Source organism: Chaetodon trifascialis, chromosome 7, assembly GCF_039877785.1.
Source record: "Chaetodon trifascialis isolate fChaTrf1 chromosome 7, fChaTrf1.hap1, whole genome shotgun sequence".
NCBI classification, from domain to species: domain Eukaryota; kingdom Metazoa; phylum Chordata; class Actinopteri; order Chaetodontiformes; family Chaetodontidae; genus Chaetodon; species Chaetodon trifascialis.
In genome coordinates, this window is record NC_092062.1 from 14,614,334 (window position 1) to 14,634,894 (window position 20,561).

Genomic DNA, 20,561 nt, shown 5'->3' on the forward strand with positions numbered 1-20,561 from the left:
TGGCGTATTCCATTAAAACTGGTTATTAGGGATTTTTAGAGAGCATTTGAACGTCGTAAAAAGTTGACCCCATTCATGAATGAATCCACATCGTCCTCTGATGATCTGCTTTTCAGACCCCGCTTTGGTGTCGCCTACACCATTCACCACTTTGCGTAATCGCGAAGGATGCAACAGTTTATTTTTAGGGCTGAGGGAGAGAGAGAGAAACACAAAGACAGACAGAGAGAGGGCTGTGCGCTGGATAACGAGGTGGGTGGGCACACGCTCTCTCTCTCTCTCTCTCTCTCTCTCTCTCTCTCTCTCTCTCTCTCTCTCTCTCTCCCTCTCTCTCTCTCTCTCTCTCTCTGTGCTTTATAAGTACCGACCTGTGATGGAGACCCCATCACACCGCAGTTCACTTTTACGCAGTGGAGATGAGCGCCCGGATAGCGAAATCCAACCCGGCCATGAAACTGATCGTGGTGAGTAACCAGAGTTTCTGCAGCTCTCCTCCTGGGTCCGCTGACCCGATACGATCCGCTGGAGCACAGGGACACGTCTTACTGAAGGAGTGACATTTTTCACTCGTGAGTGAATTCTTTCGCAGGGATTATTGCGAGACCTGGATGATCGTTGACTGTTCACGCGGTTCAGAGGAGGCAGTTGGGTATATGCGCACTCGGCTTACTCCAGACACACATACACACAAAATAAGATGTTCGCTCATCAAATGTTATGTTCCCTTTGTACAGCATGCATCTGTGCAGGCAGAGGGATGTCTAACTTATTACAGGTGGCGATAACCAGTCTGTGCGCTTCAGTCGGTTACATACAGTCAGTTTTTCAGAGTGTCCGTCTTGTTTACACAGTCACTGTTTCTGAGGAGACATGATCCTTTATTATGATGCCATGTGAGTGTTATTCCAGCTCATAATCAGAACGTTTTCCTTATTTCTGTACTATACTAGTTGTCAAATTCAAAATGGCATATTGTTTACGTGGTAGCTCTTAAATTAAATCACTCCACTGTATTAGGCTCCAGTGCTTGTACAGTATGTGTGCATGACATTTCCACTGGTTAAAATGATTTTTGTCTCACCGGGGTAGATGATCTGCTGTACCTGTGATCTGTGGGTGTTTCTATGGATGATAACATCTTGTAAGATGAGTCCAGCTCCTGAAGGTTCATGCGCATTGTAGAGAATATTGAATCTACAATATGTCTCTTATTACTAGTTAATATGCAGTTTTGACATTCAGTTTAAGTTGGAGGTTGTTTGCTTGTGATGATTCATGAAGTTCATGTTTTGCCAATCTTTTTATTCACTGCTGTGAATACTTACGACTCACACAGTGGTCCGATTTTCATCAATGAATGACAGTTTACATTAGGTCATGTTTCACTGTTTCAAATGGCAGGTTTGAAATGAATGAAACTTCACACTCTAAAACGAGAGACGCGGTGTGTTACCAGCAGTTACTGTTAACTGTAAGTCTGTTGTTACCCTAATTTGTCTTACAACACTCCTTAAGGGTTTTTAAATGTATGCCTCCAGGCTAACAGCAGTTATTTCCTTTGGTGTGTTTTGCATGCTGTGCTGTGTTGGGGCCTTTGCAGGTTTTGCATATGTTCATTTACCGATGTGTATCAGAGCTCAAACAGATCATACACTGTAGCTACAAAACACTGGACCCACTATCTGTCCTCACAGCCTGCGTGTGTGTGTGAAGTGCATGCTCAGTCAGTAATTGTGTTTGTGTGTGTGCACGTTTCTTTTCGATGTCGTACATAAAGAGTATTTCCTCTACTGCAGCGCAGTCAGCACTCCACAATTGGCCTAAATCAGGCAAATTTTTTATTCTTAGAAATTTCTCACGTAGCGTTTTTGTGCTTATCCATCCTTCAAATTGTCAGGCAGTCGTTTGGCCAGCCAAACGACTCTATTTAGCCAACTAATGAGTCAGTCGTCAACCACTCTGTCTCGACTGTCAGCATCCAGCCAGTAAGTCAATCTGTGCTCCTCCTGATCCCTCAAACCTTTCTGCCTGTTTACCCACTCGTCAGGTAGCCAGCCAGTCGGCCTCTCAGTCAGTCTGTCTGTCTGCAGTTCAGTGTTAAAGAGACACTCTGTGTTGTTTGGCTTAGAAGTCCGGCCATAAACACACCTCCTGCACCTGTGTGCTCTTCCTGTTCCCCTGCAAGCTTCTGACACATGTGGTTGTGTTTTGTCTGCTGAAAACACTTTTTGCTTGGGTTCTTGCCCTGGATGATGTCAGTGGAACAGACATCGAAATTGGGCCTCATGCTGTCAGTCGTTTTTTTTTTTTTTTTTGTCAAGACACGTGTTTCAGAATGTAAACAGTGATCTTTGGTGGAGAAGTGAGGGTCAGGGGTGCACAATAATACAACCTGAGGTGGATTTTATCCTTTCTCCTTGTCTGGTTGGGTCAGTAGGCAGTAACGAGCCAGCCAATCAGATTGGTTGCATGTCATCCATCCATCCATCCTGTAATCCCGCCATTCATCACACTGCATCTCCCTCTATTATTATCTATTATCTGTGCTGCAATCTTTTATTTACGCCTCCTCTCCCTCACGCTCTGTTGTGGCCGTTGGCATTAGCTGCTCCAACTTCCCTAAACCTGGCAGCAGGTTCACAGGCTACAGGGAGGTCACTTGGCCAAATAGACTCAACATGATTTTTTTTTTTTTTTTTCTAGACAAACACTGGAAAAAAGGGGAGGAAGTGAGTGTGACCGTAGTGGGGTGGGTGTGAAGGTACAGCGCCAACATGTTTTAAACAAACAAGCACAAACGTTTATTCAGTATTTATTCAGTAAGCAACGATTGCCTCTGGAAGTTGCTTCCGCACACTGAACTTCCCCTTTTCTATCAACAGTAGCTCTGATAGCAGAGGTGTGTGCTGTATGTGTGTGTGAATAACAGGCACAAAGAGCAGAGAGATACAGCTGTTGTACAGTATTAGTGTCCTGGTCACACACACACACTGGGATTCATCTCTGTTTTATCTTATAACTCTATGAGTCATATTAAAAACAGCATGATTGATCTAATGCAAATGTCTGTAGAGAAAGTTTATCTCACAGTAGATATGCTAAAACATGATGTGTTTGATTTATTGTGCTACAGATTTAAACAGCCAAACGATGCCTCTTGTCAATTTTAAATATATAAAATATTCAGACAAGCTACTGCAGCTACTGTTTTTTTTCTATATCTATATCTATATCCATATCTGAGTTATCATGCAGTATGCAGTATCAAATCCTTTACTTAAGTAAAAGTAGCAATACTGCACTGTAAGAATACTCCATTCTGAGTAAAAAGTCCTACATTTAAGTTTTACTTCAGCAAAAGTATTATCAGGAGTAAAATGTGCCGTTATGCAGCAAAATGTGTGATATATATATGAAATGATTATGATCATTTTGCTGTTGTTTCTGGTTGAAATGTAGCTACTTTAAACTACTTTTATCCACAGTAGTATGTAGTTCAGTCCAGTGGTTTCCAACAGGCATCAGGCTGCTTCCAAAGGGTCAAAGTATAAATCTGAGAGATCATGAGATGATTAAAGAAAGAAGGAAAAGTTCTGTTCTGCTACACAAATTGAATTCATTTGTTGGCTGTCCGTAATCTTTTTCTCATTGTTTGTGAAATATTGCATAATTTGACCTGTTTGGGCCTTAAACAGTTTTTAAATGAAACCATGTGAGAAGTTTAAAGGGAAAATCTCTCACTCTTTGGTGGGACTACTAACGACTTGTAGACATCTGAGATGTGACCAAGAGCCCCAACCAGGCACTGATCATTTTTTGTAAAAGGTCACAAGCCAAAAGTGTTGCCAATCACTGGTTTAATCTTTAGCATTGCTTTGTATTCTATAAGCTTATCATATGTCTTTCAATGCAGACTCTTGAACTGCAATGCACTGCAATTTTTAAATACTGCTGTAGTGTACAAAGTACAACATTGTCCTGAAAATACTAAACAATATTTTGTATTTGTTTCAAATGAGTCATTGGTCTGAATTCCTGGACTTAAAAACTTCAATCAATAGTTTGGTCTGTGAAATGAGAGATTTTTTTTATTTTATTTTAAACCCAAACTGACATATTCATCAGAAAAACCAACAAATATCATATTTGAGAAGCTGGAACCAATGAATTCTTGGCATTTTTGCTTGACCGTACAGTATTAAAATCTCACCAGAGCTGCATATATTACACATGTGCTCACACACATAAATAACTCAATTTCAACACAAGATTTTTAGCAGCAAAGTCAAAATTAAATGCACTTCTGTTTGAGTTGCTGGCACAAGCCTATGGAGTGAATATTGCTTGCGTTATTAAAATAGTCAAAGTTGAATTTCGTCAAAGATTTTGAAGAACTGCGTGATGACAGACTGATGCAGCACGGCAGCATGTGCCATAGTCGCACTCTGTCTGTGTATGAGTGAAAAAACACAGATTCCTTATTCACATGAAGCAACATGCACGCACACACACACGCACACACACACACACATATGCACACACACTTCCAAGAGCTGGAATCCCCCCTCAGACCACCTGCGTTCTACAGTTAACTGAAGCCATGTGCCTGGTGGATAAGCTGGTGTAGTGTGGTTTGGTCCCTGGGTGCCATAGCTCTTCTCCTCATGCCATGAATTTAAACCTGACCTCAGGCCCCGAAACTCTGATTCTCCTTGTTACTTTTAAGTTTTAAGCATTTAAGTTGGCCTTTGCCCAATCTGTTGGAACTTAGTTTCATACTGCAGCTAATTTGTTCAGTGAACATTTAATATTTAATAGTTTACTGTTTCAAAATGTGATTTACTAAATTTGGTTATGTTGTAATCTTACAGGCATTTTTATTTTCCGTCCTCAAGCTACCTGACTGGTTACCGTCTGATGAGGAGAATTTTAGATACAATATTTATTCATTTACTCGATCAGTGTTTTCCCCATGTGATCAATAAGCCCACTGCTCACCCATCACCTGTAAAAGTTGCCCTCTTTTGAAGTTTGGATCATTTTGAAGGTTATTTTCATCAGGTGTCTGAACCCTGTAGTTATGCTGCTACAGTCCATCTGTCATGCAGCACTCACAATGCAGCTCATCCTGTTTCACCAAAGCACTCTGTCATCATCACACTTCACTATGGATGTCATTCTGACACCAGACAGGTCATAGAAGAACAAAAACCCTCATAAATCTTTTAAGCCCTGTCTCGCCAAAGGACTGGCATTGCTTCAGGAATTATTTCATTGACTGTCAGAGACCTACGTGTGCCCAGTCAAAGTATCAACACACTGTGAACAACTGCAGCTTCTTGCTTGTGGTCCATCTTCTTCATCCAGCATGGCCTCGTGTCTCACCTCACATTACAGACGGGAACACACTCGTGCCGTTGTTTGTTTCATTCAAGAGGATAGCATCTGTTAAGAAACACATGTTCTCTGTTAAAGAATTGGTAAATATCGTTTTTGCTCTGCATAAACACAAGGTTTTCTCTCAACTCACTTCAAATGGGATTTACTGGCATAGATTATATAAGCAAACTGTATCAGATGAAGCTGATTTAAATATGTAGTGTTTTTATTTGAACCATTAGAGGCAGGCAACTTAGTGAGCCAGCTTTTCCCAACACGCAGCTTCACATAGAGCTCTCCTCAGTTACAATCACTGACAAAACAGCTGCGCTGCCTTGATCAAGGGCATCTTGCTTTGGGAAGGTGAAACATTATCATTACCTTCATACCTTCATCCATCCTGTGCTCTCAGCTGGCTGTGCTCCATGTAGGATATGCCTCTCGCTGAGCTTTGCTCTGATGATGTTAACAGTATAATTATGGCTGTCAGTGGCCCCTTGCTGCTGTGTAATTTGGGTTTCCAGCAGTCGTCCATGATGTCGTCAGATGGCAGCTTCTAAGGGGACAAGGAGGGTGAAAAGTTCAATATCTCTTTTAGCTGCTGATAGACGGACTCACACACACGCCACAGGACATCTTCCCAATAAATTCACTCTTAAAAAGTTGACAGTTTGTCTTTTTCCTCAGTTGCTGAAAGCTACTGTACTGGCTGGAAAAGTGTGTTTCTGTCTGAAGTGTGTCATGACCAGATAACACAATCAGTTCTACTTCAGACATTGTTTTTCATCTCATACATTTCATACGTGTGACAGATAATCTTGGATTCAGGGTGTAGCTGGACTTGATTTGAGTATGTTGATGTAAAATGCTGCTTTCCCAGTCTTCATTAAAACCAAATCACTTTTAAGCAGATGCCAGAAAAATGTATGTTGGGCTAGGTGTAAAATTACAAAGAACTGATTAATTCCAGACTAAAAAGGCACTCAGTGTGAGCTCACATGCTTCACCAGTGATGACCTCCTTTTATATTTTAATAGAAGGCTGCATTTGTTGTTTTGCGGAAGTTTAACAGTGCATGAAGTCTGGAAAAATAAGAGTGCATAGTAAGCAGCAAAGGTTGTGAGCTTGACACATATGTATGATGTACAGTGCATGAGTGTATTAAACCAGTGACGCCCGCTGGTTTTTTAGAATCTCAAAGGGATTTTTAGCACTGATCATTAAGATGTGATATCATAAAACACCATCTCCGACTATGCATGTGCTGTCATTTTATCTTACCTACTGAACATGGCTGTGTATGATTAAGCAGGGTTCTAGCCAAACTACTGTGCTGTATGAAGGAAAAACAATATGAACTCGAACATTTCCACATGTGCTCAGACTCAACGGCTCTCCTGACTGAAGATAGTCCAGCTCTGCCAGTAAACGCTTCCTAGCTTGAACCAAAGATTAAAGTTGAAGGAACAAGTGTAACCGTATCCATATTTGCAAAAACCCAGGTGACCCTCTGTCAGCCCCTCCGTACACTCCACCCTCCTGATGTTTCTAAATTGATTGGATGTGGTCTCAAGGCTTAATAGTGTGTATATACACTTCTTAATTTGAAGAGCAAGACTATGATTATGGGTTTGATTCCCGCTGGGGCCACCCATGCTACAAACAAACACATGCAGCCATGGCACTGCTCAGCAAGTCGCTGTGGATGAAAGCCTTCCACCAAATGTGGTGCTCCGAGGTCGATAGGTTTTGCCGGGAAAACCACTGCGCTTGCCACGCTGTTTGAAGCTTAGGTTTCTATTATGGTGTGTAAAACCCATTCATCTATTTTTACTATCTTTTTCAATGACCTCCATTGCAAACAGAAATAGAAGGACGCAAAGTTAAACCCACACATTTTGTTTCTTTTCTGTGAAGTGCATCATCACTTTGGATCGATTGATTTTTTTATGTGCAGTGTAATGAGTTATCGATGGAGGACGCAAATGCAGTTACACATATACATGAGTAGCAGATCAAAGTAGTGTGTAGCCTAAGCAGTATGTTCAGTAACATATGGCAGATGTGGAAGACGCAGCTGTACTGTGCTGCACACATAGATTTCTCATCAAACGATTTCTGTGGCCAAATATTTTGTAATATAATACTGAAGGAGAGATGCACGCGCACACGTGCACACACACCCTGAAAGAAACACTCTTTCTCACTCTTTTTGTTTCGCGCGCACTCACACTTACGCACTGTATATTGTGGTCGCGAGTTTTAAGGTAAATGGGATAAGTACAAATGCACACCCGCAGGAAAGAGATCAATGTTGTGTAGCGGGTAAACTGCAGAACAGAGTGGGTGAGTGTTTTGTATTCTGGTGGTGAATGGGGAAAGCCCAGTAACCTCCAACAGTTCTCTTTATGAACAGCAGCCAGGAGAGGCGACCGCAGAGCACACAGACCAACACTGAGGAAGACGGTAATTGGACATGAACACTGACAAACGTGCACATACACACGCACACACACATGCAGCAACAAACACATTACTGCATGGTTGCCCTCCTGCACGTACACACACATACACAGACACACGGATGTTTTGTAGCTGTTTGATGTACAAATTCATTCATTTTTGAAGATGAACACACAAACAGGGTGGAAAGCAGAAAACCACATACAACCGTACACACACGCACACACACACACACACACACACACACACACACACACACACACACACACACACACACACACACACACACACACACACACACACACACAATCACACACAATCACACACAATCACATGCAAGGACAGCCTATTGTTAGTTTGTCCAAGCAGTGAGGATGTATCCCAGCCAACGGGAAAGTCCACAAAGCCAATGGCTGAGGGAATTCAAGGTGGAAGGAGCCAGATGTGTGACATCTGGTCTGCATGTGGCCTCAACCAGCTGCATGGCTGCATGTCAAACATGCTCACCAAGTGATATCTTAGATTTTAGGTCTGGCCAAAGCTTTTCAGTTCCTGCTCAGGCGATGATACATGGGCTTGTTTTTGAGGCAATCGCTACATATGTCCGTCTCGCTAACAGCCACCCACTTTACAGTGTGTCCATATGGATAGGATGCTTTTCGGGGGGAAAAGATATATGGGTGTGGTGTGCTTTTGCTCAAGGGCGGGATTATTTGCTGTAGATCAGATCACGTCAGATGCTTTTCAGCTACAAAGGAGCCTGACAGAGCTGCTGACACGGCTGTGAGACTGCTGGTGAAGTCAGAGAACGCAGACCTGCACAATTACTGTCTATAATCCTGTGTCATACACTTTATTTTAATTTAATATTTGCAGAAATACTGGCATGACTGAAACATCTGAATTCATTTAAAAGCTTTGGAAAACAGTTAAGATTTTGAGAAACAATGCCAAAACTGCAATAAAAAATAAATGTGAACTCTTAATGAAGACTAATAGTTAGGATAAAAACATGCTCACAGCATTTAACATCATGCCTTTAGGCAACTCAAAGGGATGATATTGCCTCCTGCAAACATGCTAAGATTAAAAATGCACTTGTGATTGAGCAAAAGGTTGCCCCTGTGCAGTAATCCATCAAACTGCTGCTGAATTCTCTCCTCTGACTCCCTGAACTGCTCTCTGTAAAGCAGAGGAAATCCCTTTAGGACCGCATGTCCACCAGGAGCTTCAACTTTACAGCTCTGACCTTTCTGTCAACTCTTCCTTACTGGAAGCTTTGGGTTGGCAAGTACTCCAAAATATAAAAAAGAATATTTGAACCTTTGGCCAAAGAGGAGCTGAGCACGAGATGGCTTTCATTAGAGATTTTGTCACTGCTGTTGACTCACTGCTAACCCTTTTCTTTTTCTTGCAGCTCTTCACGGCTTCTCTTTCCTGGGCCTTCCAGCAGCAGGCCGTACCGCCAAAGTACCAGTACTGTGACCCTGTGACAAACGACCTCCTAATGTGCGACCAGTGCCCTCCCGGTACGGCCATGAAGCGACACTGCACTGCTGACACACCCACAGAGTGCCAGGCCTGTCCTGAGAAGCATTTTGCTGAGAACTGGCACTGGGGGGATACATGCCAGTACTGCACGTCGGTACGTATGAGGCCAGCAGTCTCTTCTTCTTAATGCCTAAGCTGCATTATTGTCTTCATGCGTGTTTCTCTTTTTATGTTAAGGAGCATGATACATATCAGGAATCCTGCTTAACTTCAGTTTCGCTGTGTTGCCATCCTGCAGCTTTCCTTTAAGCTGCTCTTTTGTGGTTTTACATATGTCTTTTCGTTAGAACCGTGACCATACTGTTTGTTTACATTCTGGTTCAGCATCTGTCATTTTTGGAAACCAGCATTTCCACTTTTGTTGTTGTTGCTAAAAATGAAAGCTTGAATGTGCTCATTGCGGTCGAGTCACCTTCCCCTGGAGTTTAGATAAATGATGTAATATTACCACTGGCACACTCTATGTATTGTCCACCTCTTTTAGTGTGCCATTTATATCATTTGTCAAGATGCTGCATGTTAAAGACAGCTTGTGAAGATTTGTGCTCCACATCATGACAGTGAATTCATACATTTTCTGCTCATATATGCACATGCAAATCAACCTTTACTGTATGTTGCTGTGTACATGCAGCAGATGAGTGACCATGGTTTGTTGTGCTTAGGTGTGTAAGGAGAGGCAGCTTGTCAAGCAGCAGTGTAACAGCACTCACGACCAGCTGTGTGAGTGCGCTCCAGGTTTCCACCTTGTGGTGGAGTTCTGCATCACACACAGTACCTGTCCACCTGGCTATGGAGTGACAGCCTCAGGTAAGACTGATATTAAGATTATCATTACTACTATTTGGCAGATGTAGTGGCAGTGTCTTCATTTTAAGATGTTTGATAAACAAGACGGCCAGTTATTTTCTGGGTTGTCTGTCTACCCGCTCAGCACATAAATCTAATTTATAATAGGAAATCAATGATTAAAAGTACATATCTGTGCTAAAACCAGAGAATATTAGGAATTCAGTCAGCAGACAGCCTGGGAGGAGTTCAGTGAGTAAAAATACTATTTGGCTAAAATAACTTGAACTTAAGAAAAGTGTTATGTGCAGGCGTGTGCATGAGTGTTGGTCCAGTACAAATGTGTTTCCGGTATTTTGAATAGAAACCCATCACTCAATATTTTATCCTTTAATCTTCTGGTTTAGGGCTTTACTCTTCCGCTGTCTCTATGTCAAGTCAGTTCAGTTCCCGATATGCTTGAATGGCATGTCAGGAAGGGAGCCTTCTACTGCCAAAGCAAAGACACACATCAGCTACAGATCAACATTTTCACATTACAATGTTCTCTCCCTTGTATCACTGGAAGCCCGTCTCTCTTGCCTCTGTCTCCGTCGTCCTCTGATTCTGTGAATCAGATCTTTTCCAGATGCAAACTCTTCTCTTTTCGCAGAACCAACTTTTTCTTTTTCTTTTTTTTCTTTTTTTTTTTTTTGATTCTGGCTCTTTCTTAAAAACTTTCTCTTTCTCTAAGTCTCTCTCTCTCTTTCTCTCTCACACACACACAGTTTGGTATAATTCTACACAGATAGAGATACTACATAGAGGAACAGGCGTATTTCATTTTTGGCTAGTCGTCTAGTTTTGATATATGTATGCATATGTAGTCTGTGACATTGTCTACACATGTCAGAGAGGGAATGGGAGTTTTATTATGAATTATGGTGTGTGTGTGTGTGTGTGTGTGTGTGTGTGTGTGTGTGTGTGTGTGTGTGTGTGTGTGTGTGTGTGTGTGTGTCTGTGTCTGTGTCTGTGTGTGTCTGTGTGTGTCTGTGTGTGAACAGAAAACGCACACAATATACAAGAGTTAAGTATACACATGCATGGATGAATTGTAGCTGAGTTCACAGTTTAAAGATAAGTGTCTTAATATCATGTCTTAATTCTGTCCTTTAAAGTAAAGTTTTAGGAGCAATTCAACTCTCATCTTAATAGTATATCGCTATTGATATTTATTGGTAAAGACACTGAACAATTTGTAATGGCTTTTCATTATTATCATATTGAAATCATCATTAATAAAATAAATTCTGATAGTTGGATCAGGAGAACTGATTGAGACTATGAGACATGATTAACTGAGAAAAAAATTGTGGGGAGGAAAAGAGTACAGTTTCCTCATCTCAGATGAATGGATTGAAAGTTTTTAAACGTAAATTCAAAAGTAATGTTGGTTTTTGTTAAGGTAAAACACAAGGGAGAATATCTCTGAAGGAAACAGTGCTCATGGAAATATGGAAAAGTCATCCTCATGTTGTTACAGTGTTGAAAAGGATCACCATTTAATTGCATTGAGGAACAACATCTGTCACTGTAATCTCAATGTGATGAAGGGCCATTATATTCCATGCTGTCAGCTCCTCACACCAGGAGGGTATACCTCCTAGCATCATCACAGAGATGAACATTAGCTTATTTTCATCTGTGTGTAATGTATGTCAAATGGACTGAAGTCATGAGGGCTGATTTCATGTTGTAGGTCATCAGGTAGCTTTGACGTTTTATCTTAGTGAAGGAAACTGAATCGGTTCATTTTTATCTTTATTGGAGTTTAAATATTCTTCAGTTATGCATTAGTCATAGGAGCGCCATTCACATTTTTATGATCTCTTGTCCTCGTTGACCACAATACCTGGTTATAAGAGATCATAAAATGTGTGGGTTTTGCCAGAGATAATACTGAATAGTTGCTGTGTTCTGCAACAATACAATGTCTGTTAACCTTTAACAAATGTCATACCAGTGTAAAACCTTTTGGGAAGCTTAACACATCTTCAAAAATCAAGCTCAGCACCCTTCACTTCTCAGGTTCTTGTCTGTAGGAGTATCAGACAGTGCTGGTTTCAGTGACATAAGTGTATGGTAATCGGTTATACACAGTATATACTGGATGTTACGCATATATGTCAGTGAAAGAATGACAAAGGCATGACAATGTGTCCAGTCATCTCTGAGTGTTAGCTGTGACGTTTTCTGTGCTTAATCATTTGTTCCTCTTCATACATTATAATGCATATTTTCCAGCATAATTAAAGAGGGAACTTGAAACACACGCAGCAGCTGCACTTCCTCTTAGAATTCACTGCAGCTCGACCACAACAATATATTGCCTAGAATAAATATTTGATAATATTTCTTTACTGATACATTGGGGGCTAACTTTGTGAAAATACTGCACTTCATTCTAATGGATTCACTCTTACAGGAATGGAAAGGCATTGTGCAGATAGATAGTTTGAGTCCTAAAAGAGACTTTTGAGTGTTAAAATCCAGACTCAGGCCTTTTTCTCATAATACAGCACCAAATTTAGCCAATTGTTAAGCCAGATGCAACCGAGGGCATCATTATCGCAGTGGATATCTGACCTGAAATCCATTTCAGATTTTCTCCTTGCTGCGTCAGTAGTGACTGCGGGCAGCTTAAAGAGAGGTTGATGCTGAATTTCAACATTCCAGTCAACAGAATCTGATATTTCTACTGTAACCGCAGCACTAACTGGCACTGCACTTCTCATGACTTCATCTCAGACCTGAGACCACAACCCAGCCGCTGCATAGATGAAACAACATTTTCCGCGGACTCTGGTTATTATCTGACCCCTGTAGAGTTGACACCGCTCTAAGGTGAGATGCCTTTTTCCATAAATTCCTCAAACATGGATCTACAACCGGCCTTGAAAGTCTAATGAAGCTCTGCAGACATGAGACAGCATTTCAGGGGATTCCCCTCCCTGAAGCTGAAGGACTCATTATGTAATGCCTTGAGTTGCGGTTTGGACCTTTAAACCACAGGATGTTAGAAAACCGATGGTTCAGTCTCCCAACAACACATGCCTTTTATGACTCCATTCCTCTCTCCTTGATCTCCTGATTTGTTTGTTTCGAGTTGTGATTCTTTCTCTCTCTCTCTCTGAACACAAGATTTGAGGTCTTTCTAGCTGGTTTATCTTTTTTTGGAAACTGGTTTATTGGTATTGACCAGGAAAGACACAGTGGAGCATAATGTAAGAGAACAATACAAGTAATGTTTTCTTTTATATTAGGGCTGCAACTAACAATGTTTTTGTTATCATTTAATCTGGCAGTTATTTTCTTGATTGATTGACTATTTATCTGGTCTAGAGAATGTTAGAAAACAGTGAAAAATATCCATCAAAATTCCCCACCAAAACTCAATGTGATGCCAATAAATTGCTTGTTTTATATAAGAAATCCAAAAAAAAAAAAAAAAGAATTGTTTTTCTTTGTTTCAGTTATGAGTACAGGTTTGCTTTATCAGAAGGCAAAGAAATCCTGGAAATCCTCAAAACTGAGGAGGTAAAACGACTTTTTTTTTTATCACTGGCACTTGAAAAATAATTAAAATCATTAAAAATATAATCAAAATAGCTAGCCATTAGCTGGCAAATTTTTGTTGTTCAACTAATCAATTAGCATTTCAGCTCCTCTGTGTACATAGATGTTTAACCAATGTATTTCCAGTCAGTTAATATATCTCTTATTGCACAGAAGGCAAAATATAATATCTATACAATAGCAAACAGTATAAACTATAAATGTCCGACAGGAGTAAAAAGAGCATTAGCTCAGATGTGCAAAGCAGCAGTGAAACCATGGGAATGTAAATATAAAGTCTTCATAAAAACACCATTACTTCGAGAATACTGGGGTATTAATTACAGCACCTGTCATTGTGCTGTAGATACAGATACTGAACACAGTATCCAGAGAGAAACACAGAATGAGGAACAGTGGACCTCTGTCAAACTGTATGGCTTATTTGGTGGCATCGTGCAGAGTGTGTTTGCATGAGTCACCTGTGGCAGACAGCTGTGGGGGCAGTCACACAGTTTGTGGGGGACACTTGGTGGACTGATTCAGAGCAATTATGGCTCTGGGGAAGATGCTGTTTCTGTTGCCTTATAACATCTGCCAGATGTGAGGAGTTCAAGCAGATGATGACACGGGTGTGTGGAGTCTTTCCTTATAGATGTTGGCAGCTTTCCTGAGGCAGTGTGAGCTGTAGATGTCTTCCAGGGCTGGGAGCTGTATGCAGTATGTTACAATGCTCTTTGTGGTGCAGCAGTAGAAAGTCACCAGCAGCTGTTAAAAATCTGTGTTTTCTTGACCATGTGATGTTCTCCGACTGCCCAGAAACCTGAGGCTCTATATTGTGTTTCCATTATGAAAACTTGGGGTACTCGTCATTCTGTGACGAAGTTGATGATTAGCTTTTTGGTCTTCGCAGCATTGAGGGACAGGTTGTTCTCTGAGCATCAGCTCGCCAGGATCAGCACTTCTGGGCTGTGAGCTGATTCATCGCTGTTGGAGATCAGCCCAATCACACCAACCTAACAATGGTGTTAGTGATGAATGCAGGAACACAGTGGTGTGTGAAGAGGGAGATGAGGATGGGACTCAGTACACATCCCTGTGGTGTGCCAGAGTTATAGTGGAGAACAGGTGGGGGCCCAGTCTCACTGCCTGGAAGTTCAGTGCCTGAATAACATCAGTTTGGAGTGAACAGAGCAACTGCATGTGGATGCACCACCATCTTCAATCCTTCACTTGTCTTCAATTTGCCCATGAGCAGAGCTAGCACCTGTGTTAGCACCTCTGTTTTTTATGCCATCTAAAGCTATTTCTTAGGATTGTAGAGCGCTAACATGCAGACTTCACAGAAGCAGAAAATTCTGAGAAAAACAAAAAAAAAGGCAGAGTCCGTAACTATGTCACATTTTGGCTGACACATTCTCATACACGGACTGTACATCCTTTGTCATCAGTGGTGCAGGAAACAAGAGCAACTTTTCTGTATGTACATCAGCAGTTTCTTGTATTCATGCTAATGGTGAAATGTTTTCAAGAAAGAACACACTGTGACATGATAGCGGGAAACTACTCAAAGGTTAAATCTGATATCTGCACAGCTTTTCCTCCCACACGCTTTCACTTCTATGTTGCAGAGGTGAAAAAAATGAGGATGTGATTACAACACTAGTTCCACCATGCGGACATCCTCATATCGTAATGCCTGCTGCAGGTCAAATACCAGAAGTTGTTTATTACTGTGATGATTTCATGGTAACTGCCATACAATTTTCTAACCTGTTGAAATACAGGAAAATATCACTGGAAATGAGTAAAAATGTTAGTATGTGATCAGGCGACATTTTAAATGATGAAAAAAATCACACAAACTACCTGCGAACAAATAAACAGATGTTAGTGTATTCTCCTTTTTTCAGATATTATCATGCCATCTCTCAAAAATATTTTACATGCATTATGAAGTCATAGTCATTAAAATATATTTACATGTGTGAGAGATGTTTCCACATTTCTGTTTGTATTTTGATAAGTTAGCAAATATGTTACATGTTCATCTGAAAAATCAGCTGACAAATCAATTTGCACTGCGGTTTTAGTGGCACGTTGTCATAGTAATCACACTCATGTTCATCAACCAAAGCAGCGTGCTATTTCCTATACGAAAGCAAGCTATAGCTACTGAAGAGTGAGTCATTCCCAGAATCAGCCAGTCATCTGTTGTCCTGATGGGTAGTCACATGTCGCTGTGGTCGTGGTTCTTAGAATCACATCATCTTGGTGCCTGTTTGATCAGCTTCTGCCCGTGCTGCAGGTCATGTTCACACACTGAAAATGACTGAGATGTGCCAGATGAAACTAGTTTGGTATTTTCTCAATTTGAAATATTTATTTCAATAATTTTAAACTACATGAATTCCATCAAAATCACGTTTTCATACATAAAATTCGTCCATCCTTGTGTGTTCATCTCATCCAGGCACACCGGTGAGCGACACAGTGTGTAAACGCTGTCCCGCTGGTCATTTCTCCACCAGCGACTCCTCCACCGAGCCGTGTCAGCCCCACAGAAACTGCTCAGATTTGGGCTTGAAGACACTCAGATGGGGCACGTCCACTTCAGACAGTCTCTGTGACAAGACGGCGACACCGGAGTGCTCTCAGGATCACACTATGTGCCACAGTGGTAAGACACTTTACTACAACTCTGCAGTCCAGTTCTCTCTCGTTAATAGAAATTGTACAGGAGGTTTTAGGTCTAATGCAGGCTTGAGGGTTGAGATTGTTTGTACAGTGTTTACACAACAAACACACAGATTTGATGATGTTTTTGAGCCAACCTCAATTGTCAACAACTTAAAATCAGTCAGAACTGAATTATTTCAGACATGTGGTCATTTTCATTCCTGAAGACAGGGGATTTCCTCGGTCAGGTTCGTTGTCCAGATTTCTTTTTTCCCCCCTCAATTTCTGGCGTGTTTGAAAAACCAACACAAGAGAGAAAAGCCAGAGCAAAGGCTTGAAAGGGATGTTTACAGCACTACTGTCATAATGACCCATGATGGATCAATTACTCCTTTAACTATCACATCCTCAAACTACAACAGAGGAAACTGAGTCAAGTACAAATAAGACACAAGACGAGCTGGTGAGTCTTTGTTACTCAGACTCTAACTATGACAGACGCTGGCAATTAATTTTAGAGGAGAAGCCTCAAATATCACACTGGATTCCCAGAGCCTGAGAAACCACAGTCACTGAGGAACACACACATGCAGATGTACAGACCCTGGCACACTCATGCAGACTGTATACTGCACTTTGAAGCAAACACACCAAGCTGTTGCCCCCTCAGGGAGGGTGATGCTCTCCTCAAACATCCACTCACAAATTCTCTTCCTGCAAACTACATGACCACAGATTGTCTGCAGCAGATCCTGGAACAGTTTAGCAGTTTTACTTAACAAGAAAAATGTGAAATTGAAAGCAGTTGGGATCCTGAAGTTGCTACGTGATTTGGAGAAACCACCGGGATGTCAATGTCAATTACAGAGGAAGCCACACTTGTATCATGCAGACATCAGAGAAACAAGCCTAATATCCTCCTACCTTTAAAATCAATCATATTACACTGTCTTCTGTTTTACTTAATGTTTTTTGTTTTAGAATTTACTGGTATTGCTAATGTCTTGCAAGTCAGTCGAGTCAACATCAATACAGAAATGTTTCATGATAATATGAAAGTTACAATTTCGTGATGACAGTTTCACATCATCTTCTGCTTTGACTGTATTGATAAATCTGCTGTCAGCTTTGGGTTACCTGTAATGAGAGCAGGTACATGTCAGGGTTTTCAAACATGAAAGAAAAAAACCCCTGCTCGCCTCAAACTGTTGCGTGCAAGGCACACTTGCACATCTCGCAGAAACGTAAGGCATGTGATGATGAAATAGTGAAGGTATATGTGTGGTTCAGTGCGACTCAGCAGTAAAGCGCAGCACGTTTGGGAACAGCTCACCTCGATTAGCCTCATGTCACCGTGCAGCTCTGGTTGCTTTTGTGCAGAGCAACACAGATGGGTTCAGTTTGGTTTGGCCCTGGAGACAGATGTCAATGGTGGTTCTGTGCTGTCAATGGAGAACAGAGAGGGAGGAAATCCTTGTTTCTGCTGTGGTCAAATTACAAGCCAACAGTCACACACACAAACACGCATAAACAAATCCAGACATATAATAGACTGATGGGACTCCATGGAGACCAAACCATGAAGTCAGAATCTAGTCCAAACATCACCTGTGGGCCTCCAATGAAACATCTTTGAAGAACACATTTTAACAGATTCAGTCATTGGTTCGATTGCATATCGTGCCATCTGCTCTGTCATACACTGAACTGAAATTACATTTCCTATCCATTCTCATCTATAAGGGCCACAGTCAGGAGGTAGAAGTGAGACTAGGTAGTTTCAGCAATCACTGTGACCACAAGTGTCAAATGCTGGATGGTGGTAAGTGTTAAGACATAGTGAAACTGCCGCGCAACTGTCATTATATCAGTGAAATGAGTCATTGGGTCCGTTACGCAGCACTATCTTTTCAAAGTGTGCTAACAAACGTTAGCCATAAACTAGAGGTCATACCAGGCCAAAGACGACCAGAAGCAACAAACTCCTGAATGTGTTGATTAGACCGGGCTCCTGTTTCATTTCTCATTATTCAACTTTTCATTTGTAAGAGAAACAATGTGGGCTGCACGGTGGACAGCAGGTAGTGCGTGTGCCTCACAGCAAGAAGGTCGCAGGTTCGATTCCCGGGTCGGGCCTTTCTGTGTGAAGCTTGCATGTTCTTCCCGTGCATGCGTGGGTTCTCTCTGGGCACTCCGGCTTCCTCCCACAGACCAAAAACATTATTAGGTTGATTGGTGACTCCAAATTGCCCCTAGGTGTGAGTGTGAATGGTTGTGTGTATGTGCCCTGGGATTGGCTGGTGACTGGTCCAGGGTGTACCCCACCTCTCGCCCATTGACAGCCGAGATAGGCTCCGGCTCCCAAGCAAACCCGAAAGGGATAAGCGGCATAGAAAATGAATGAATGAGAAACAATGTTATTTCCTCTTGTTTTAAGCTGTCAGACATCCAGCAGCTGCACACGTTTGTTGCAGTGTGTTTTTTTCCTGGAAGATCCGTATCAACATTATCATATTTTTATTGTATGTTGTGACAATGTTAATTAATATGTTTTTAAGCCCACTCTCCCTGTTTGCCTCTCTGTCTTCCTCTTACAATTCATTCCAGATGTGGTCCTGTGTGAGGAGGCAGTCTACCAGTCCCTCTCCTCACTGCGACTGTCCTCGGTGCCCTTGGAGCGGCTCTTGGAGAGTCTTCCCGGGCGGAAGGTGGATCGTAAGAGCCTGGAGAGGCTGAAGAAGGCCTGCTCTCCCCAGCAGCAGGTCCTCCAGCTGCTGCGACTGTGGAGGGAGCAGAACAAGGACCAGGACAAGCTGTACGGCATCATACAAGGTACAAACGAACTCTGCACTGTTTTGTATTAGCCTTAAACAAGTCCTGGATTTGTGTATTAATGTTCACACCCTGTTCCTCCAGGTGTGAACCACTGTGAAAGGAAAGTCTCCCGCTGCAACAGCCTAAAAAACCTGACCCTAGATGACCTAATGATGGTCACCAACAGCCTGCCGGGCGTCAAAGTTAAGCAGGAGGATGTCCGGGCTGTGGTCTCTACCTGCCTGCCCCGGCAGTACATCCTGCAGCTTCTTCACCTCTGGAAGACAGCAAACTATGACCTGGATCTGGCCAAAGGTCTGTCTCACAGTCTGAGCGTGATGCGTAGCCAGAAGGCACCACGCTACCTGCTGAGAGGCCTGAAGAAGATCAGCCGCATCATAGGAACCACCTCTGCACACAAGATGTATGAGAAGATGTTTGTCAGTATGCTTCAGGATGAGTCATGTTTTAAGGCTCATAAGCCCTTAAATGAATAGAGAACTGCAAGAAACAGGAATATATGTCATCTAATGAATAAACAGACCCTTATGCATTGTCACATAGTAAGCACACAAACACAAAGAGACATACAGACATGAGTGAGCAGGCGGATAAATGTATGTGAATGAGGAACAGACATGGGTCACATGATAATGTCAGGTCTTTTAAGATATCACCAAATGATATCAAGCTATGCATATAGTGCCCAGAGGTATTTTGTAAAACTGTAACATAAAGGCAAGATGGGAAGGTAAATTCGTCTTTGCCTCTCTGATTTTCTATTAAAACCATTTTGAGGTAAGAATGGATGCTAATAAATTCACCCTCAGTCTCCACTATCTGTCTGCAGTGATGAATCTAATAAGCCTTAAAAGAAATTTACATTTTTTTTTAACACATCTGTGTACTCCAGGCAAACTGAAACAATGAATATAAAAAAAAAGTGTCCTGGGAACTTTTTGACCAGAGTCTGTGAAAAATGAAAAACTATTTAAGATGTAAATAGCACACTATTTTATGGAAGATAGGCTGGCAGATGTTGTGTTTTTTATTATTGTTGCTTTCTCGCTGATTGAGAGGAAGGATTTGGTTTCATAATGAAATACATGTATTTTCTACAGTTTTCCTTTGTTTGTTGGTTTGTAATGGACTGCTGGCAAGTAAAGCTCATCTGAATTTTTTTTAAATTGTCAGCTTTATGAATGTACAAAGGAGTGCAATGTGTTTTCTATTTAAAAAAAATAATAATTTTACTTGCTGAATATGTAAAGGCTTGTTTTTATTACTTTAAC

General features: G+C 41.5%; 1 protein-coding gene across 1 annotated transcript; it reads left to right on the plus strand.

The window, feature by feature from the left end:
* The first annotated feature begins 242 nt into the window (after window positions 1–242).
* On the plus strand, window positions 243–19,791 carry LOC139334010 (tumor necrosis factor receptor superfamily member 11B-like). Its single transcript, XM_070966743.1, has 6 exons — window positions 243–464; window positions 9,260–9,487; window positions 10,059–10,203; window positions 16,250–16,456; window positions 19,063–19,287; window positions 19,372–19,791. The coding sequence occupies exons 1-6, from the start codon at window positions 417–419 to the stop codon at window positions 19,764–19,766; spliced, it is 1,248 nt and encodes a 415-aa protein (XP_070822844.1). The 5' UTR covers window positions 243–416; the 3' UTR covers window positions 19,767–19,791.
* Window positions 19,792–20,561: the final 770 nt, after the last annotated feature.